Raw genomic sequence first — 23,197 nt, 5'->3', positions numbered from 1 at the left:
GGAGGGAAAGCCAGCACCACTTCTCTTGGAAGTTGTTTCCAGATCCTAGCCGCCCTGACAGTGAAGTAGCGCCTCCTGATATTTAGCCTGAATCTACCCTCTGCCAGCTTGTGACTGTTATTCCTGGTCACTCCTGGTAGTGCTCAGGGGAACAGGGACTCCCCCAATGCCTACTGGTCCCTCCCCCCTCCCCCCCAACTAGTTTGTAAATGGCCACTAGATCCCCCCTCAGCCTTCTCTTGTGGAGGCTGAACAGGTTCAGCCTGAACAGGTTCAGGTCCCTTAGCCTCTCCTTGTAGGGCCTGCCATGCTGACCCCTGATTATGCGGATGGCCCTGCTCTGGACCCTCTCTATGCTATCAACATCCTTCCTGAAGTGCCAGAACTGGATGCAGTACTCCAACTGCAGCCTAACCAGTCACATAGAAGGGGAGGATTACCTCCTTGGACCTGCTTGAGATGCATCTGTGGATGCATGATAAGGTACAGTTGGCCTTCCTGACCGCATCCCCACACTGTCTGCCCACATTCATACTGGCATCAATAATGACTCCAAGATCCTTCTCTGCCTCTGCACTGATGAGAAGGGACTTCCCCAGCGTGTAGGTCTGCTGCTTGTTCTTCCTCCTCAGATGCAGTACCCTGCACTTGTCAGTGTTGAAACCTATCCTGTTCTCTTCTGTCCACCCCTGTAGCCTGTCCAGATCCAATTGCATCCTGTTCCTTCCTTCTAGAGTGCCCACTTCTCCCCACATCTTAGTGTCATCTGAAAATTTGAACAGGGTACATTTTACCCATTTGTCCAAGTCACTGATGAAGATGTTGAACAGTGCGGGCCTGAGGATCAAGCCCTGCGGAACCCCACTTCCCACATCCCTCCAGGTCGAATAAGACCAGTCCACCACCACTCTCTGGGTTCAGTCCTCCAGCCAGTTAGTGACCCATCTGACTGTGTAGGCATCGACACCACAGTCTCCTGGATTTTTAATGAGAATGGGGTGAGAGACCATGTCGAAGGCCTTCCTGAAGTCCAGAAAGACTATATCCACCGTGACACCTGCATCCAGGGATTTGGTGACCTGGTCATAGAAGGCCACTAGGTTGGTCTGACAGGACCTGCCTCTAATGAACCCATGTTGGTTGCCCCTAAGCATAGTCTTCCCTGCGGGCCCCTCGTGGACATGTGCCAGGATAAATTTTCTCAAAAAGCTTCCCCAGGACCAAAGTAAGACTAACGGGCCTATAGTTTCCTGGGTCCTCCTTCCTCTCTTTTTTGAAAATGGGAACCACATTGGCCCTTTTCCAGTCCTCTGGCACATCGCCAGAGCACCATGAGTGCTTGTAAAGCCATGCCAGAGGTCCCGCAATAACCTCTGCTAGTTCCCTCAGCACTCTGGAGTGGAGATCATCTGGACCTGCTGATTTAAATACATCCAGTCCCTCCAGAAGTTCCCTGACTAGATCCTCGCTGACCCTAGGCCCCCCCCACGGGGCCTACGGGGGTCCCAGTGGTGGGGCTGACCAGGTCCCTACTCAGAAAAATGGAGGCAAAGAAATTGTTAAATAGGTTAGCTTTGCTGTCTGGTGTGACAACCAGATTTCCTAGCGTGTCCTGCAGAGGCTGCACACTACCCGGTACCTTCTTTTTACCCCCTATGTATTTAAAAAAGTACTTCTTGTTGTCCTTGATCTGGGTAGCTAGTCCCAGTTCCATCTCTGCCTTAGCCTTCCTGACCAGCCCCCAACAGTCCCAAGCAACAGAGTCATCTCTGGTGATGGCCCCTCCCTTCCAATGGGTGTACGCCTCCTTTTTAGCTTGGAGATGTTTCCGGATGCTTTTGGTGAGCCATAGCCATGGGGTCCTTTGCGCCCTCTTGCCCCCTTTGATCCGGGTAGGGATTACCTCCTTTGGGCAGTGGTTGGTTTTCCGGCTTGTGGCTACCAGGCTGACATGCAAAGAATGGTCCAGATCTTGGGCTTTAATGCCTAGGGCCAGGGTAGCAGCTGGTCGCTGGATGTCAGGAGGGGAATGCATGAGAGAACTGGTAAGCAGTCAGCTGGAGCTGGCATAAGGCAGTGCTGGATTTAAACTCAAGCTACCTAAGCTACAGTTTAGGGCCTCTAAATAAGTAAAAAAAACTGGACATTTTCATTTTAATGTGACAAAAATATACATATATATGGCTCCACAATTGTTATTCACGTTGAGTTCATAAATTTGTGCAGAAATAACAATAATTCATGTTAAAATGTCATGAAAATTCATTTTTGTGGATTTTGTGGATTATTTTTATCATATGGGGCCTCTTAAAATGGAAATAGCTTAGGGCCTCAGCATGTCATAATCCGGCATTGGCATAAGGCATCCAGTGACGGTCTTCATGACACTGTTAAGCCTGGAATCTACTAACTTAGTGTGCATGCTCCAGCCCCATACTGATACACAGTATTCAGCCAATTCCGCAGGAACAGACACAAGTGCCAAAGCGGAGATGTGAAGTGCTTGGAAACTTGAATCCCAGGTGGTACCAGCAAGGTGACAAATAAGAGTTCCTCTGCTTTAACCTTACTGTGGATCCCTTCCAAATGCTGGTGGTAGGTAAGGGGCTGGTCCAACTTGACTGCTAGACAAGTGACAGTGTGACAATGTTAAAGTTTCCAGTTGCCAATCTTTACTTTTATTTCTTTCTTCTGATGACTATAGACAGACTTATAAAATGTCTAGTTCTGGAGATAAGGCCCAAAACACATGCCACTGTGGAACCCTGAAACTTTTCCTCTCTAGCCTCCTGTGTCTTTTTGAGGCAAGGATAAATCTCAGTCTTTCTGCAAGACTTCGAGGAAGCTAAGATCATAGCAATACACAGGCTGTTGCAGAATTATCATCAGGAAATAAGGATGGGGAGTTAGTCGTATTGAAGTTTTTGTCCTCATAGTTTCAGGCAACTTGAGAAGTGATACTGCATTGTACATAGTGGGACGAGAATAACCCCTAATATGGGGTTGTTCTTCAGGCACATGGGTGTTCCTCAGCCACACTGTTTTATATGCTTCTCTCTTTTTTATATTTACAATCAGCATTATTTCTGTAAGAAGCAAACTATGAGAGAGCCATAAGAATTATAGAGCCTTCACACAACATCATGTAAAAGAAACATCAAGGACCCATTTGTGAAAACTATGCTTCAAGTGAAGGAAACCATCTATTCTAAAATACATGCTTAGCTCTTCTCCATCACAGAGTATAAATTAAAACAGCAGTAGTAGTTCAGCCTGTCCCTTCCAACAACCATCAACCCCATCATAGAGAAATAACCTCCAATAGTAAAATCTAATCTCCATTCCTCCTCTTCTATCACCACATCTTGTTAGAACACCAAAAAGAGGAAAGTAACTGATATTACACTGGATGGTTGTTAATGTGATGTGGAGACATGCCCACATCACATCACATCACATCACATCACATCACATCACATGTTCACATCACAATGGTCATCCAAATAGGCAATTAAGCCTCGTTTTAGAGGCAGTTTTGTTTTACTAGATATGAACCACCAAAAAGAGATTCAACATTTCATCACCTATACTTACACAGTCAGTCAGTCAGTCAGTCAGTCCACAGTGAAAGAACATTTGGAGCTTAGGGAAATAAACTACTTAAGTCTCAAAGAATCTAAACTGAAACTTGAATTAAGGAAGATCTTAAATATTTAGGTTTATTTGTAATACAGCACAACTATTCTTTCACAATGTTATCCAACTTGGCTGAAAAACTGATGACCTCTCTTAGTGAAAATGACAACTTTAAAAGTAGAGATTTAATAGTTTAGAAAAGCAATTATAACTCATCAGTACACACTTAGCAACTTTATTAGGAATATTAACATCCCAGTCAGGCTTCTTCACTATATGTTTTAAGGCATCTGTCAGCATAAAAGTATTCACTAAAGCTTTTAGAAAGATTAATACCATTATATACGGTTTTGTTTGCTTTTTCATGCGCACATAAGGCAAGATGGAACAGATGTAGCTTTTTTTTTAGTTTTTTGGTCTTGTTTTTTTACAGGTTTTGTTAACTCACTTCAAATGGTGCATAATCACCAGGAAGCTTCATCAGCATATCATCAGCCAGTCTTGCCACCACTGCCTCCCTGGTTTCACCTCCTCCGTTACTAGAGCTGTCTTTTGGCTGAATACTGAGGATAGTGTCCAATACATCCTTGGCGAGCTTGCTTTGGTAAGTGATATCAGCATTGGGATGCAGACCAAACACCTCTGGAGTATCATAAGCAGGGAGGCTCTATGTAGTCAAAGATGAAGAATTGTAAATGAGAGATAATTGACACAAACATCACATAAAAAAGGCTTGAAGACTAGAAGTTGTTACTCTTGTATGAAAGTTTGAAGAGGCTGTTTTACCATGTCAACCTCAGAAAGTCAACCATCCTCAAAGAAGAGAAGCCAAAGCTATATAAAATCTAGCACTACAGTACAAACCCTGACTCCAACCACTGAGAACATAAATGAAACAATGTTTCTTTCCACTTTCATCTCATTTCACATTCTGAGAGGCAGGGTGTATTTGTTTGATAATGGTCATTCTAGAACAAGGACCACCAACCTGCAGCACGTGCGCCATAAGTGGCACGTGCAGCCTCTGAGTGTGGGATGCAGAAAATTGAGGAGGTGAAAGGCAGCACAATGACAGATAGGCCAGGGAGCAGAAAGCATAACAGAAGATCAAGCAAGGGAAGCACCTTGGAGTCCCACCCAGGGTGGGTATGGTGCTTTTTTATGGCATGCCTGCCAAAGAGTTTGACCTCCACTGCCCTAGAAGATGCATCTTTCAAGGAAACAGCAAGAAAAGAAGAGGTTAGAGCTGTCATATCTGCAGCATTTTCACATTGCCACTAACAGATATTCAGGCAATTATGGAGGGAAAAGGCTATCCTGTATAAATGATTGTAATGAAAGAAGGATGCTTAAAAGTGAAAAGTCCTTGGGTAAATTAATATTTTATTTGGCAAGAATCTAGTAATTTACCAACCTGTATGTATTGAAGGTACTGATCAACGGTAGTACATTTGGGTATACTATACCCTTTGTAAAAGCAGAAGTCTTGGCTGAACATGTTTTCACTGAACCAGACTTTAGCAAGTGTGTTGAGCAATCTTTTATCATAATCATCTGTCACTCTGCCTCCATACTGGATCTCCCCTATCATGTAGCGGACAGTGTTCCAGGAGACGCCCTAAAAATCAAGGGTTTCAGTTAGCAGACTAATCTTCTTCTAGTTTGACACAGACGTCTATCAACATCTGCAGGCATGTCTTTAGATAACCAATAATATTTACCTGTCCTCCTTTTTCCATTTCAACTGTTGTACCAAGCAAAAATGACTCTATGCTGCCTTCATGTTTCCCTGATCCTGAGACCAGCCTAAACCTCACGCAAGAACTAATCCGGCAATTGAGGAACTCTGCAGGGCCTATCCCTAATGTCACTCAAGGTGGAGGTTGAAGTTAAGTTTGACACAGAGCTGTCTCTGCTGGACTAAATGATTTTTGTCTTTTCTCATTCAGGGGAATGCTCAACACAGATTAGGACAACTTTATAGAAAAACTGTGAATAATTCTTTTTAGCATTTCAGTTGTTTGGGATGATCCATGCAATCTTAAGTAACCAAAGTACCAACCATTCTATGCTAACTGCCATTGAAATGATGCCACATACCTTCTTTATGTCCATATCATCTAAATGGTTCTGGATAAACTGCACAGTGGCATTGAAGTCAGCTTGATTGAACTCATAGGGGATGTTCCAACCTAGAGGTCCAAATTTGCGCCTTTCTTGAACAGTGGAGTGTAGGAAACCAACAGCATACAACATGGGTTTCCACTGCACCATGTTACTGACATCCAGGAGGTCCTGACTTACACCTGTTCATATAGACAGACACCATAAGGTATTGGTGAACAGCCTTTTTAAGTAAGAACAAGACTCGTTACCAAAATGACTCTCCTGCTGTTACTTCGATTCTAACTACATCGCATAGTATCCCAATACAGGAGTAGTATACTGTCTGCTTATATGCAACACAAGTTAATTGCAATCCAGAAACAAAGCAGGTTTATTTTATAGCATTTGTTACAGTGCATCTTATGTTATCATATGAAATCCTTCGTGCTGAACTGCCTCTTCTTGTTTTGTTTTGGTTTGTGGTTTGTTTGTTGTTTTTTTTTGGGGGGGGGGGTCAGGGAAAATGTAATAAAAAAAATCAGGTGATCTTCCTTTTGTCTTTAGAAACATGGAAGAACATTACATTATTATATGAAACAATTTTTTTAACAAAGACATTAGAAGTTAAAATATGAAAAACTATTGTTTTTATATCTAATAATCTTGGATGTCTGTTGTGGCTATGTTGCCCAATTATTCTCTCAATTTTACCATCATTTGCAAATGCAGTGATGCATTTACAAAAACTCCTGTTATCAGCTTCAGAGGATGATTACTGAAGGCAGCATAAAATTTCTTTCTTAAACTGAAAACAACTACAAGACAGAGAAGTGGTACCAGAGACAAGTGTGGAAGAAAACACATGCTTGACTGTTTATTGTTACACATTATAATTGTGCTGCCTGTCAGTTCCTTTCACCTACCACCATAGGTTCTCTTCAGCCCAGCTTTGAGCCCCTGAGGAGGTTCATTGGTGAATTTAATGGACATCTGAAGAAGGGTAATGGGGAACTGCTTATGAACCTCAGTGGTCATCCACAAACGGAAGCCCTCGTGGACAGTCTCTGTTTCAATAATAGTATCCATCAACTCATCCAAAAAGTCAAGTCCCAGGTGACAGTTTTGCAGTAGTGCCCATCCTCCCTAGTACAACAGATTACATGTTACGATTTGCATTTATATCTAGTTTAACTTTATTTGCCAAGTGAAAACACTTTTCCTATAGCAAATACTTAACTATAACATAGTCAATTGTACTCAACTGACTATGAGTAGTGAAGCGGGCAGAGAAGTTTGATCAGCATATTGTTTCTCAGCATTGCAATTCTGCACAAAACAGTGACCCATTTAAGCCACATGTTCTTGAGCAATTTCTTTTACCATGTAAAGCTCAAACACTGGCAACCAGTTAACAGAACAGCATATATGCAACTGCAAAAACATTTCCTATTTTCAAAAAAAAGCTGAGATCAACTGATGGGTGAGATGAACCTTTCATGGGTTTTTTTGTTTGTTATTGTTTTGTTTTTTACATATACACTCTTCTCAGTAAAACAGGCTACTTAGGCCAACAAACCTGGTCTCTGAATATGTGTCTATTATACAGCTTTTGTCGTCCATTTTGTGGGACCATGGACTTTGCTTGGCCCAGACAAGCAGTTCCATAACCCTGCTGTTCTCAACTGGTAAAAGCAACCATTCTTTTTCTGTACAGAAGTATTCCTTACAGACCCAGAGGCCAGATATGCTAGCCAACTGAGCTCAGAAATGTGCAATTCAACATAAAGCTACTGAACTGGAGACATCATAGGAAACCTCTGCCTTGACACCAGCTCACATATCAAGGTTACTAAGATACTAGCAGATCAGTAGCCAAACCATGTAATGTGATAACAGCAGCAAGTTGCTGATGTCAAGAAAGGGTTAAACAGTGCACTATGTTGAATTACAGATCCCTTTTTTCTAGTGATAAAGTAAATATTTCCCTTATTCAAATTGCAGGACTTCTTATTCTTCTTGTTCTGTCTGTTAAATCTCAGGTAAATAGGAATTCATTAGAAGCTAAGTGGAGAACAGTTAGGTACAGCAACATAACTGGGAGGGGGCAGAAGGGGGCAAGTAGGACACCAGCCACAGGTGTTGACTATGGGGGGACACCAGAATCCATTCATCTGTCTTTACTACATCAGAGGGAGCCCTGTGCTACCCAGCTATAGGAGCTGTGCAGGTTAGTCCTGCACCCCCCACAGTATATCTAGGCAGTAGGGTACAAGTGGAATGATTCTCTCCACCCCCCGCCCTACACCCAAGAGAGTTTTTCCCACACGCATAGGGCCACTGCCACAAGACTCACTCTCTCTCTCCACAGCTGCTATTGCTGCTACTATAGCAGCATGGGTTACAACAATAGCAGTAGCCTTCCCTGGGTAGAGAGTCTGGGCAGATAAGACTTCTCTCTCTCTGCAGTCTTTCTACACTGGTCAGCACACCACTACTTGTCCTCAGCCCTGGGTACTGAATAGCTTGCTACACCTCTGGTTAGCTAACTGGCACCTAGTTAAAGAATCCTTAGGGCTCAACCACTTCACAGCATTAGATGGAAGGATATGGGAAAATGATGTGCAATTCTCCCCCACCATTCTCTTCTGTTCTATAAAAATGTTTGTTCTCTGGCTTTTCCCTTTCTCCCTTTTTTCAGGAAAGCAAGACCCTGCCAACAAATTCCCCATCCCAAGTCCGGAAAGGCAACAGTCTTACTCACAAGGAGATGTATGTGTGAGGTACAGTTTTGAGGAGTAGAAGGTGTGTGTGGGGTTTTTTTTTGTTTTTTTGTTTTTTGGGGGGTTTTTTTGTTTTTTTTTTGTTTTTTTTTTACAGACTTGGTTGCCTTTAGGGATGAGGACAAAGATTTCTTTAGTTTTCTTTCTCTGTACCATCTTTCTTAGTAGATTACATCACCATGGATGCAATAATTAGGCCTGTGTGGGTTGACAGCGATCTAATCCAGCTTCAGATCTGACTGTTTTGGATGCCAGGGATCTGATCTGGAGCTCTGGACCGGTTTTCTGCTTCGATCCAGCTGAAGCAGCTCCGAAGCTTTGGAGCCACCTTAGAGATCCGGCCATAGGGTATAATGGGGAATCAATGAAATATCTATAACTTTGTTGTTGTTTGTCTGACCCATGGCATGAGTTTGGTCTGTCAGCAGCTAGAGGTGCAGGGCCCCTGCACCTATCTCCTTGACAGCTGGCAGGCTTTGTGGCCACATGAGGGGCTACCATCCATGCAGCTTTCATCCTACTGCGCCTTAACACACAGTGTCACCCATGTCATGAGTTTTGCTTGTCCACAGCTTGAGGTGCAGCTCCCCCAAACCCCTACACCGATCTTCTTGAAACTTGGCAGGCTTTGTGGCTTCACCAAGAGCCACAACCCCTGCAGTTTTGACCCCCCTGTGGTGTAACAAAGATGTGACACGAGTTTTGCTTTCAAGAATTTGGGGTGCAGTTTCCCCTGATCCCCTGCACCAATCTTCTTGAAACTTGGCAGGCTTCATACTCTCAGCAGAGACTACAATTCCTGTAAATTTCATCCAAATCAGACAAAGAACAACAAAGTTATAGATATTTTATTGTTTCCCCATTATACCCTATGGCCAGATCTTGAAAGCTTTTCTGAAGCACTTCAAAAGCTCTGAACCACTTCAGAAAGCCTAATGAAGCCAGCGCTTCAATCCAGACATGCTGCTTCGGATGCTGAAGCATCCGAAGCTTCTCTGGATCTGGAGCTCTGTCTGAAGCCTTACACAGCCCTAGCAATAATCACTTCACAACAAATTGGCAACTTCATTTTATCATAGAATTGGTTCAGTAATTTTCCCCTATGAAATGCATTAGTCCTATTCCATGTGTACACTTCAATGTCTTGCTTAACACCCCATTCTCCTTCCTCCCAAGTGGATTACAGAATTTCCTGATTATGCATTTAGATTGTAGGATTTTGTATTGTTGCAATTTATGAACAGCAGCACGACACAAAAAGCTCTCAATAAAATTAAATGTGGAATTTATCCTCCATTTAACAAATTGTATCTAGGTTTGTATCAAATGGGCAAATGAATTAGTAATCATTCATATGGAATGTCTTTCTACTAATAATCTGTATTAACTGTAGTCAGATAATCTAGTTGTGTCATATTAATGAAATAAATTCTTAGTGGAACTATTTTTGAAGCAATAATCATTTACTGAAGGACTTTGGTTTGGGTATTTTATAGCTTTTTTGCCCTTAAAAATCAATCTTTGTGAGGACACAGGTCATTGTTTTGAATTTTGTGTAAAATACAGATCCCTCTATGCATCAATTACCTGAAAGTAAGCCTTATTCCTAACCAAGGTTCTAACACATTTTGATCTTTTATTCAACTCTGTACTGAAGAACCACAAACAATTCAAATATTGCCTCACATGTGCCATCATCTGCTGAAGCAGTTTGCGTGCATGGACCTCTTGCCCTTGGCCCATTGAAACACAACGTGTCTCTGTCTTCAATCTTTTCCCCAAAGCAATGATTGAGTCAGTAGGATCAGATCCCATAGAAAGAAAGCAGATGAGAGGTGTTTGTGGATCAGATTCTTCCCAAGTCTTCTCCAAGTCCAGAATGACACCTTCTGCATATTTCTCACCCATAGCATCAATTATATACTTTCTGGCCTATATTAAAAATAGCGAAATTCAATCTGTGATATTAACATTGCATGTTGTGCTCTACAAGCTATGACTATGAATGCATACATAACTTGTGAAGCAAACTCTTAGTGTAATGATATACATTTAATCAACTAAAAGCAAATATATATTGGTGTTGCAGACTAAAGTGGGATGAACAACAGAGCTCTTTCTAACATTATGACATATTTATAAATGAACATGTCATCATCCAAAATATATCCAAGATTTTTCTTGGAGCCTGAGGAAATCTGTTCTAAACCTCCTTTAGTAACTGAGTTAATGAAGCTAAGATGGCTTCCACAGATGTATAAAGTTAAAAGGAATGAGCTACTTCTCAGAGACCTTAGTATTCAAGATTATTCATCAACAATGGCAAGAAGAAAGATTAAGTAGGAACAAATTTAAATTACCCAAGGTAATTTTCAATGATAACCTTTTTTAACTTGGAAAGGGATTTCACGGGGGGATTTCAGTCAATCAGCTTCACACATACCTTGCTTTTTTCTCTCTGACAGTCAGTAAAAGATTCCTGTTTAGCTTCACGTATCTGATTTGTTACACAGATTTGCTACATTACACTTTATCTATAGTAGCAGTACCCAGTTGTCACTTTCTTAAGGAATTATATAGTAGGGTTGTGTGAAACAGCAACATTCCGCTTTGACATCCGTTTCAACGGAACAGCGTTTTGTTTTGAGATTTGTTTTGATTTGAAAACACTGTTCCATTCCAATTTGTCAAAACAGTTTAGCTGTTTTGATGCTATTTTGATGTTCTGAGTGCCCTCCCCAGTGCTAGGATTGGGCTCAGCCCAGCTCGATCATAGTGCTGGGGAGTGCTGGACTGCTTTTAAACTTGAAACGTTTTGAACATTTCGAAACATTTCAACTGCCCTTGTTTCATTTTGAGGCTGTTTCAAAGCCCTTCATTTCATTTTAATTTCTCTGTTTTGAGCTCAAAGTGAGTCGAAACAGTGTCAAAACAAAACAACCAGTGAAATTTCGCACAGCCCTATTATATAGCTATTTATTCAAAAGGATATCGAAAATCATTCATGTTTTATTTCCGTCCCTGTGGGAGAAATCAACTTTCTAGGTTGCCTTTCAGACTAATTAATTTTTTAACATTGCCCATCTAACCTTCCCTTACAACAGTCCTCTCTCCTTGTTTTTGATCTTCTCTGCAGATTCATGGATTCCCTCTATTCCATGATATCTGATACAGCCTTCTGGATATCTTTAATCAATTAGGGTTTGACAGTCCAAACTGAATACACTCCAGGTGCCCCACACATAACAAATTTGTTCTCTTGCCAGTTCTGTCATATCCCATGAATCAATAAGGATAGCAGTCAGCTTTGACTTGACCCCCCCACCTTGCTCCAAAGATCGAGGTAACCTCATCCTATTTGTCCCCTAAATCCACTTCCAAACTTCCCACCAAACACACAAACACTTCTGCGCTTTCCTTCATGTTCTCCCTCATTCATGCAGTGTTCTTCTTGAACAGATCTAGGAGGTTACAACCTTCTCTTCCAAACCTACCTCTACCTTAACTATAAAATAATACATCTAGGAAGTAATGGTCTGAGGCTAAAGGGGAAAATTTGTGATTCTTTTTTAACTATAAGAAGCATATACAATGTGCACTGCATAGTCTTTTTTTTCTCCCTAACCCTTCATGGCCCTTCTCCTTATATGTCAAACATGTCCACAAACCAATTAAGTTAAACACATTGCTAGTTAACAAGCCTGCTTTAAACTTATTAAAGTGCATACTAGTAGCTCTCTAGCCGCAGCAGTAGAGAACTCTGAAAAGGCTCATTTGCCACTGCTCAAGAAAGACATGTTATCATGCTTAAATTACAGTCACCTAGCCAACTATGGCATGCCCTGTATGCCACTTGTAAGAGGCTGCCACTAATAACTGATCCTCACCCACATGCTTTCACTTCCCATGCTCTGGACCCAGAATTATAGCAGTGAAGACCCCCTGGTAGCACCCACCTTTTTTACACTTCTCTCTATCCCAGGCCCCAATCTGAAGCATGCATGATAGTCTTCATTCTTGACAAGAGTCAGTTGAGCCAGTGCAGGCAAAAAGTTAATGCAAGTCCTACGGGACTCCTACATTGCTGAGAGCATAGGATGGTAGTGCTCAATTAAGGAAAGCTATTTCATTGACTTTCTAAAAGACTGAAGAAAATACTTGGAAAGCATGCTAAATTCCCACATCTGTTTTTAAGATAGAAGATAATGAAAATCAGCTGAACAAAGAATATAGTGATGGAAAAGGAAAGGACCCCCAGAAGGCAGGGAAAAAAAATGTACCAACCACAATGCAAGCAATACAGTCAAAGGACCTTATCCAATTTTGTAGCCAAAGTAGGCAAGGTCTTATAGATGCTTTACTAATAGAACTTTCATTTTGTTGTTTCAGATTGAACTAAAACTACTTGTTTAAGACCTGAAATGAAATACTATAGGGTTAATAGAAATGTAATGGATAATGGAATTGAATATAATGTGAAATTCAGAACATAAAATATAGAAGGTTGAAATAGATGGAATGATGGAATAAGTTAATAGAAACATCATAGAATAATCATTATGAATGCAACGAGTATGGAAAGACACATGCTCTCCAATAAAACAACTCTGTGAAAGATGTGAAAAGATGTGTAGGTTGTGGGTAATATATGTTGGAGATATTAAAAAATGGAATTTAAAATGGTGACCAAGATAAGGCATAATCAGTATGAATGAAAAACATTTCTGAATAAGATGAGCATGTAATAATAATGGGATTGTGACAGTAATGTGCTAAAGCGCTACAAACAAATTTGATTATTGATAAACTATGAGGCATGAGGATTGGGAAACTGTGTCAGCAAATTGGGAATATAAGGCCTGTTTTGGAAGCCAATTGTCATGCATCCTTATGACCAGGGATCTAGGTTTTCCATTTCCCACAGAAAACGGAAAAATGCAGATTTCCCCGTTTACTGGAGGAAAAAAAAAAAACAAACCAAAAAACAGGTTTTTCATTTTAACAGAGAAATACATGGATTTGGCACTTTTTCAAAGAGCTCTCTGCAGGTTGGAGGAGTTCCAGCCTGCATGGGGCTGACGGGAGCAGGAGTGTAAATATATCAATAAAACAATACAACATTGTATTCAACTGATACCTATGTATATATTGGCCTTTCATTTTAATCACAGATTTGAGGTTAAGTCATAGAATTTGTGATTTTTTTTTTTATCAGGGAAAACCAGGATTCCTGCTTATGACATGTCCTGTCCAATAGAGTTGGTGCACTATGACCATGGCTTTGATGCTAGTGGTATTTGCTTGAGCCAAAACACTAACATTTGTTCTTCTATCCTTCCAGTTGATATGGAGGATTTTCTGAAGACATCACTGATGGTAACAATCCCCGGCTTTTAGGTTATCTTAGCCTTACCTGGCATTCTGGGGACCTTCCAGGGCTGCAGCAGTGGTGATCTGGGCACACAGAGCCTGGTTGGCAGTCGGAGCATGGTTCTGGCCAACCAAGTTTTAGTTTCAGGCAGTATACACTGGCACATTGTGTACCCCCACACCTTTTTCTGGCTCAGGTTGGGTTTTTTTGACACTGAAAAACCACAGTGTCAAAAAACCACCATGCTGCAAATTAGCAATATGGTCAATGCATGCAGTTAGTGGCACCACAAACCACACGTGCACACTTTTCTGGACACACCCCCTAGCCTGCCAGGAGCCACGAGGAGCAGGGAAAGGGCAGTTTGCCTGAAGCAAGGCAATTTGCCCCACACCAAAGCACATGTGCAGGGCCATGTGCTGAGACAAAAAGTAGCAGCACAAATTTGTGCTGCTACTGTTCTTGCACCTGCAAGTACATGCTCCTGCATGTAGGGATACACCCATAAGGATTAACTAGTGACCCAAAATCACATATGTAATAGAATGTTATGATCCCAAACATTCAATTCTGAATCTGAATCTTTTGCACATACAGTGCATAACGTTTGGCTTAGGCAATTTGCTTGCTATCACAAATAACTTTCTTGACAGATAGAGATCGATTCCACTTCCCCACAGTAATGAAAGAATTACAGAAATAGTGGCTTCTAAAAAAGTCATGAACACATGACCACAATTAATATTGTAGCTTTTTCATTATTTGCCCAGGTCCAGCTTGATACTGTTGCCCTTTTTATACAGCAAAAAACTGAAGAGAAAAAAAAATTAGCACTGCTGTAAACTTTCTTATGGTGCGTTTAATCCTAATAACTTTGTTGTACAAGAACTGGATATTTAATCAAATCGTTTCTACAGTTTAATTTTCATTTGCTTTTTCTAGTTCAACTTTCTAGGGTGATATGTTTATGGCTATCAAGAGATATACTTAAACCGAACTTTAAGTTAGCTATAAAATTACAAGCAATTCTCTCATTAATATTACCTAGGCCAGTAAGAACATTTCTTCTACACCCACAGGAGGATATGGAGAGTTAAGCCCTCCAACCCTCAATTTGAGTTCTGACTATCAGAGAATTAGTTCCTCTATCTGCAAGATAGGATAAACACATTCAGACACCTTTGTGATGGGGGAATTAATTAACATGCATGTGTAAAGCACTCAGAAAACATTTTAATTACCATTTACGAAATAAAGATTATTATAAAATAATCTTAGTATTATTTTCGAGTAGAATTTACCTATAAGAATATGGCATATTCCATAAGAAGATTCCAAATTCAACTGTTATATAGCTTATATGGAAAATTATTGCAATCTATCCATGTACAGCATCATGCTAAGAGGTTAACATACCTGAGCTATGGTTCTATCAGGACACCAGGACCTAATAAGGAGAAGATGCCTGAAACAATCTAGAGACTGATCATAGCCACTAGGAACAAGTTCTTCCTCAGGATGCTCCTTATCAAACCAAATTTTCCATTGTTTTTCAGTTCTTGAAATCTGTAGGCATAAGGGCAGAAAAGCACATCTCTCCGTGTAAATAAAGTCATACTTCAACACATGAAATCTAGGTCACAACCTTCACTTCGTTTGTACAGGGTTACTGAAACTATAAGAAGGAAACAAAAAACAAAAAACTAAGCTTTCAGATTTAGAGAAAAAACATTTATACAAGGTCCCCCCCCAAAAAATGATCCACTATAAAACCAAACTACTCCCAAAAATATCCATTGTTAAAAGGCATATATATTCATAATCCTTGCCATAAACTCACTCCAAAATTAGCAATAATTTGGGGTGTTCATGGAGTATCATGCATAAATAGTTTCCTAAATTGGGTTTGCTGCTATAATGGTATATAATCATAAAATCATACAAAATTAGGGTTGGAAGGGACCTTAGGAGGTCATCTAGTCCAATCCCCTGCTCAAACCAGGACCACCCCCAACCAGATCATTCCAGCCAGGGCTTTGTCAAACCTGGTCTCAAAAGCCTCTGAGGATAGAGATTCCACCATCTCTCTAGGTAACTTGTTCCAGGGTTTTACCACCCTCCTAGTGAGAAACTTGTTCCTAATATCCAACCTGAACCTCCCTTGCTGCAACTTGGCACCATTGCTTCTTGTTCTGTCATCCGCCACCATTGAGAACAGTCTTGCTCCATCCTCCTGGGAATCACCCTTCAGGTAGTTGAAGGCTGCTATTAAATCCCCCCTCAGTCTTCTCTTCTCCAGGGTAAATAAGCCCAGTTCCCTCAGTCTCTCATTAGAAGTCATGTGCCCCAGCCTGCTAATCCTTTTCGCTACCCTCTGCTGGACTCTCTCCAATTTGTCCACATCCTTTCTGTAGCGGGGGGGCCCAAAAGTGGATGCAGTACTCTAAGTGTGGCCTCACTGGTGCTGAATAGAGGGGAATAATTACTTGCCTCAATCTGCTGGCAACACTTCTACTAATACGACCCAGTATGTTGTTAGCCTTCTTGGCAACAAGGGCACACCATTGGCTCATATTCAGGTTACTAGTAATCCCCAGGTCCTTTTCTGTAGAGCTGCTGCCCAGCCAATCAGCCCCCAGCCTGTACTGGTGCATGGGATTGTTCTGTCCCAAGTGCAAGAATCCTTTTGGCCCAATCCTCCCATCTGTCTAGGTCACTCTGAATACTAGCCCTACCCTCCAGTGTATCTACTACATTCTCCAGCTTGGGGTCATCTGCAAACTTGCTAAGGATGTAATCCATCCTATGTTCCAGATTGTTAATGAAGATATGGAACCAAACCAGCCCCAGGACAGACCCTTGGGGCACTCCACCTGATACCAGCTCCTAGCTAGACATTGAGCCTTAGATTACTACCTATTGACCCCAACAATCCCCCAGTTTACATCCACCTTACAGTCTATTAATCCAACCCATATTTCCTGAGCTTGCTTGCAAGAATGCTGTAGGAGATGGTATCAAAAACCTTGCTAAAGACAGGGTGTATTATGTGCACTTCTTTCCCTGCATCCACAGAGCCAGGTATCTTATCATAGAAGGCAATCAGATTGGTCAGGTATGACTTGCCTTTGGTGAACCCATGCAGACTGTTCCTAATCACTTTTTTTCTCGTCCAAGTGCTTACAAATGGATTATTTGAGGACCATCTCCATGATTTTTCTGGAGATTGAGGTGAGGCTGACTGGCCTGTAGTTCCCTGGATCCTCCTTATTGTCTTTCTTAAAGAAGGGCACTATATTTCCCCTTTCCAATCATTCGGGACCTCCCCCGATTACCATGAGTTTTCAAAGATAATGGCCATCAGCTCTGCAGTCACATCATTCAACTCCCTCAGCATCCTCAGATGCATGGAATCCGGCCTCGATGCACATCCAAGTTTTCCCTAACCTGTTCTTTCACCAGTGAGGGCTGCTGACTTCCTCCCAAACTGTGCTCAAGTCTCTACTCACCTACTTATCTATCTGGTGTGTCGTCTCTATGGATAATTAATATTAAGCTGTGTTTAACCTTATCATGTTTATGTTTGTGTGAATTAGAATACTTTATATAACATGGTCAGGTATTACTCACAAGACTAAGGTTTGCACCTACAAGCATCAAAGCCTAGAGGAGTAATCACTGAGAATTTGCATCCAAACAGGCCCTTGTAGATGTGATCCAAGGTACAGGAAGCATATAATGGGAAGGTATATGCTTATTACAGTATTAACACATTTCTTGAGAATTCAAGGAAAAAATGTAAATAGTTAAGTACTGAGTACTTAAGATATGCCTTGAGAGGCAAATGTATGAAAATCCATGAAGCTTTTGATAGCTTCGTCCCCCAGCTGGAAAATTTGCAACTGCATTCCTGGAAGCCAAGCTGTCAACTGACAGAGGGTCAGAGCAAGCTGAATTTTGAGGGATAAAAATTGCAGGGGTAAAATTAAATTTTATTCATATATTCTTTTGTTTTTCTATTTTTATATCTCCATTTGTGCATCTCAACAAATGGTTACTAACTTTTTAATTAATTCTCTTGTTTATGTAATAAACATTTAAAATATTTCTTATAACTTACTTATTGTCAATTGTAAGTGCAATTTAAGAGCTTTAGATCATGCAGGTGGGTCTCTCCTGCACAGGAGGGGGCCTGTAATTTCTAGCATAGCCAGACAAAAGGATATAGTTCTTTAGCTGGCAAAGTGTCGCCTGATAACAGCTGTCAAGACCTGAGAGAGACAGGTGAAACTGAGATGCCCTGGGCCAAGGAAATGACCCCTGGCACATTTCATCATGTCCCCAGTCATCAAGCAGCAGATGGCAGAGAGGGGTTTGGGGGTGAAGGACATCCCTGAAGGTATGTGAACCCCAGGGTGTGTTGCAATCATCATATAACTTTTATAGAAATTGTTACTTACTTGATCAAGAATGCCAGAGAACTGTTTAAGCTTGCTGAGTTCCACTAAGTTTAGCCAAGTCATATCCAGAATCCATTTTGATGGTTTAGGAGGGCAAGCTTTAAGATCCAGAGAAGCACCACCTGTAAGACAGTTACAAACATAGTTAGTCTTGCCTTAAAAAAAGAAAAGTTAAAGCTTTCCTAAAAAGTCATTTTTGCACAGCTCATCTCAATACTCGTAAAGGATACCATACCATTCTAGAATGAGTAAAAAAATACTGAAAATCTTTTGAAAGCTAATACAACATTTAAGCTTTTTCCAAGTAAAATGTGGAAAAGCTTAACCTAATCTGGTATGATACTATACATTAAACAAATGCTGGAAAGCTAAATTTTGAAAAATATGGCAGCTCCTCAACTCAAATGAAGTGATACATCTTAGTTGTTGTCAGTAAAAAATAGCAAAAGCTGGTCTGCTAGTTTTTACAGAAATTTTTGTCCATAATTACTACAGTTCCAAAAAAAATTTCAAACTCAAAAATCTAGTTATTTGTGACCCTGAAGTTCAATCCAAACTAAACAAAAGTGGAAGGAAAAAGTGAGCTACCTAAGCTATTTCCTTCCTCAGGAGGAACAGGCAGGGATGAGCTGTACTATCCATCAACTTCTGCACACTTTTCCACTACCCGGTCTTGGAGAAATAAATTTCAGGTCATAGTTTTGTAATAAATACATTTATAAAGCAACTTTCCTTACCTCACTTCATCTGTACTGATTAACTCATCACCTGAAGACTTATTTAACCTATAGATACCTGGAAGAGCCTCCAACAACTGTCAGCCAATCTTCTTTTCCCTAATTATAACCATTTCAGCATGATAGGTACAAACTTAAAAAAAGCTGTTAAATTCGTCATCTGTCCTACTTCCATAGCGAGGGCAAGGACACTTTTCCCTGGCTTTGCAGTAGGAGGGCATAAGCTCGAAACTGTAATGACTTCTTATACCAAGAGAAGTTGTTATGATCGCTGTAAGAACTGTTTTACACTGTTCTTCATTTCACTTCTGCTGTGGAACTTCTATGGATCTCCTCATCCTTTTTCAAGATGGACCTATGTTATTTTAGTTTGTTTGTTAACATATAGGGCAGCATTACAGTTTTTTTCCGTAATGTCAGTGGACTAAAATTGTGCTAAGGAATTTTTTGCAAACTACTGACAGAGAGGCAAGAGCCTCCTCACTCTTCAAATATCTAAATTATCATATTTTGGATTTCAAATCCTTGTTGCCCTAAATCAAAACACAAAATATATTGTCTTAAAAAAAGTGAAAGTTTGTTGAAGGTTCTTTAATCCAGATGATTTTCAGATGCAGAAACAACTGTCAGACCTGGGAAAGATACATAACCAAAGAAGAACGACTCAAATTTTACACAGTAAGGTTCTTGCCCAGTCTCTAATAGTGCACTTGTTCTGACCTTTAATAAGTGTCAAGAACTCTTCATGCTTCACCCTGTTTCTCTGTATGTCTATCTTCAAGGTAAGTAGTAGGGTGAATAGAAACTTGTGCTCCTCATAAAGTCCTCGGGCGGCATATTTATACACTTCATAGGTCATATGTTCAATGATGTTAACAATTCTCTTGCTTGTTATGGGGCTCCTGACAGACCTGATAAAAAAGAAAGAGGAGGTCAACTACTATAGAAAGAATTAAAGGAGGACTCACAGAAAACTCTAGTTTACTATTCTGAATAAATCAAGGTAGATATATCAGTAGGAAAAAAGCAGGCAAAGAAATAAAGTCAATACATGAGTGGTTTCACCTCAGTCTAGGTCACTTTGCTCTGCAGAGAAGAACCCAACAGTAATGCACTAAAAATATCACTCAGGAGAAGACGAGACTAGAAGAATATTAGTATTTTGGACAGCTTTTTACCTCACTGTGCTAACAAAGAAATAAAAGTCTATTCAAGTTTACATTTCACTTTTCAAATAAAGCATCTAAATGGAAAGGCCTCACTTGTAGAATCAATTTTAAAGAAACCTTTATATGGAGGAAGAGAAAAAGGATAAAGTTTCAGCTGATCTTTCAGATTTTGTTACCTAACTAGGGAACGGTCAAAGAGCCCCAAAAATTGCCGAAGTGAAGTCTGATACATGACATTGACCATGCTCATCTCTGTTATAAGGAAATACAGGATGCTTCCTCTTGTTGCAACTGAAAGAGTAAGAGAAAGAAGGCTGTACTCAAAGCAGAGCATGCAAAAAGGGAAAAAAACCTATAACTAAATTAAGCACAAGGCATACAACAATGTTAATATTGAGATTGGAAAGAACTTTTAATAGCAGTATCATTCATTTTAAATCAGATTTATGACTGTAATTTTCTTCGCATTTATCCATTAGCAGAAGAACGTTTTCTACAAATAAGAAATGTAATGCAAAGCCCTTACTGCAATATGGTTACCTTCTGTGGGCAACTAAGTGTTGCATCTAACTGCTCAAATCATCACTTACATGTAGAAAATATTGTACACTGTATTTAAGTGCCATTCTAGCTTTCAGATGAAGGTCTTCAGTGTCCAGTTATTACAGATATACAAGAACTGTATGCACTACATTGTAACTTAAATCATAGTAACCTATACATTGTAGCCTAAATCAAGAACCCATAAGCAGCTGGGTATTTGTCATTCTGCTGAATTATTGTTGTAAAAAGTAAGGTTTCCTTCACCTCTCAAAATGCAGGGAAATGTCAGCTGACTTGCAACTGAGACATTTCAATCCAGAAGGGACATTTTCTTCCTTGAGAAAAGTATATCAACCCAAAATAAAAGCAAGCAGAACCAAATAAGGCTTGCATAAGCAATTTCCTGCTCCTTACATAATCCTTTTGCCTTTGTAATCCCCCCCATCTTCATTTCTCCAGTTCCATCATGGCTCCTTTCCTTAAACGTTTACAACATGCATCTTTCATTATGATCCAGAATCATAGCTCACCAGGTCTGTACTCCTCACGGGCTGAGTTGATCTGGATTTCTGTCTCAGCAGAAATCTGCAGTTTGTGTGTAACCTCCTCAGCAGTCTTCTTAGTGTTACTCAATACTATAATCAAATTCTCATCTTCTACCAGAGAACCCTGTGTGCTGGTCAATCTGTACAGCAGATTATCTTCCAGCTCCTTCATCTTCCTCTTGTTGGCAGTCACGTCTTCCATAAGACCTGTTCTCTCTTTTTCTAGTTCCTGTTGCAGAGTAAAGCAAAACATGTGATAAGCCAGTGTGCAATTAAGAGTACATTTTTTCTTTGAACAACCAAGGCTATAAAAATAGTCAAAAATACCATTTATCCTTGCTGAACTAGTTCAAACCTGGGAGTAATCCCACCAGTCTCATTGAGACTAACACAGATTTATACTGGTGCCTCTGAAAACAGATTTGACCCAATTTCTATTCCTCTTTTTAACAATGCTTTATCTACCATGCAATAATGGTTGAAAAATTATGTGCTAGGATTGGGTTCATACTGAGCCAGTATTGAGATGAAAGAGTGACTTGGCTAGGTCAAGTGTATCACCAAATAAAATACCAATCATTAAACAAGTTTCTGTGTAGGGTAGCGCCCTTGCAGGACCCCTGGCTCTATGCTGCAGAAGAGTCAGTTAGTGAGGAAAAGTCAACTGAGCATGAGTCCAATAGATGGGGAAGAGAACATCTAGGTAAAATATTATTTTTTTTTAAACATTTTTTTTTTAATTCCAATTTGTTTTATTCAACTGCTCTAAAATGGGACCTGCTATTTTGTGAGACAACAAACTGTTGTCTCAAACTGTGTACAAGTACAGAGACATACCTTAGATATATTACTATATAACATGAATAGTTTCATCTGACTAAATCCCAAGAATTTTAAGCACTGCTCAATTTTTTTACCATAATTATGGAATAAATTAAGTCAATAACCGGCCAGTACAGACAGAACTGTAAAGCATGAAGTGTGCGTTCATACTCAAAGGCTTTCCTGACCTCTCCACAGCTGTGGACCAGAAGGAAAATAGGAGATAAAGCAGTACCTTTAAAAATAATTGTCCACTTAATAAAGTCAGTTTAGCTTGGTAAGATGCAAGTTAAAGCATACTTGTACAGGTACAAGATGCGAGAACCAGCTCCAAGACTTCACCAACACCCGGGATCACAAGCAGAAGTACACTCCACTGGCCGACATCCTGAGGGGCCACAGCTAAGACATGACAGTTGATGCACTTATCGTGGTAATGCTTGGAGCCTGGGACCCCAGCAACGAAAGCATCCTGCGTGCTTGCTGCATCTCCTGCCACTACGCCAAGTTGATGCACTGCCTCATGGTGTCTGACACCATCCGTTGGTCCTGCGACATCTACGTTGAGCACATCACAAGCCACCACCAGTACACCGACCCCGCCAGACCAATCAGCACCAGACTGGACCCAGAGGGGACCGCCTGAACCCCACTCTGCACCTGATGGACTCCGAGAGGAATCTTCAACGACGGACCACTCCACTCCACCCAAAGAGGGCCCTCATGATAAGACTCTATAGACTGAGAAGCTTACTTCAACCTACCCCCCCCCTCCACCATTGCAGACCATTGTATGGGTTTGTGTGCATCTATCTTCTTTCTCTCTCAGCATCGCGACCCTCCTCCCTCCCCTTCCTGCCACCTCCTCCCCCTATGCCCAGGCTTAGATGGTTAACACTGTGTACCCACCAGGCCTCGAACATCCGGTCTCATGCAGCTGGTAGAGGGCATCCTACAGTCTCCTCTAGGCCCGTGAGCTGCCGTCTATCCCCAGAGTGGCTTCCCCCAATCTCGCCTACCATGACTTT

At 40.8% G+C, this 23,197-nt stretch overlaps 1 protein-coding gene across 1 annotated transcript in view; it reads right to left on the bottom strand.

Moving 5' to 3' along the window:
• Positions 1 to 23,197, bottom strand: part of DNAH5 (dynein axonemal heavy chain 5) — a 291,360-nt gene that overhangs the window by 16,287 nt on the left and 251,876 nt on the right. Inside the window, exons 66-75 of the mRNA XM_025209635.1 lie at positions 21,333 to 21,576; positions 20,436 to 20,550; positions 19,811 to 20,001; positions 18,354 to 18,475; positions 15,310 to 15,459; positions 10,209 to 10,454; positions 6,666 to 6,885; positions 5,737 to 5,942; positions 5,051 to 5,254; positions 4,085 to 4,303 (exon numbers count right to left, since the gene is read on the bottom strand). Of these exons, the coding sequence (XP_025065420.1) occupies positions 4,085 to 4,303; positions 5,051 to 5,254; positions 5,737 to 5,942; positions 6,666 to 6,885; positions 10,209 to 10,454; positions 15,310 to 15,459; positions 18,354 to 18,475; positions 19,811 to 20,001; positions 20,436 to 20,550; positions 21,333 to 21,576 (1,917 nt within the window). The remainder of the gene's footprint in view (positions 1 to 4,084; positions 4,304 to 5,050; positions 5,255 to 5,736; positions 5,943 to 6,665; positions 6,886 to 10,208; positions 10,455 to 15,309; positions 15,460 to 18,353; positions 18,476 to 19,810; positions 20,002 to 20,435; positions 20,551 to 21,332; positions 21,577 to 23,197) is intronic.

This window comes from Alligator sinensis, unplaced genomic scaffold (genome assembly GCF_000455745.1).
Source record: "Alligator sinensis unplaced genomic scaffold, ASM45574v1 scaffold420_1, whole genome shotgun sequence".
In the NCBI taxonomy this organism is placed as follows: Eukaryota; Metazoa; Chordata; order Crocodylia; family Alligatoridae; genus Alligator; species Alligator sinensis.
Note: the sequence above shows the minus strand (reverse complement) of the source record. Positions and strands in the feature narration are given on the sequence as shown.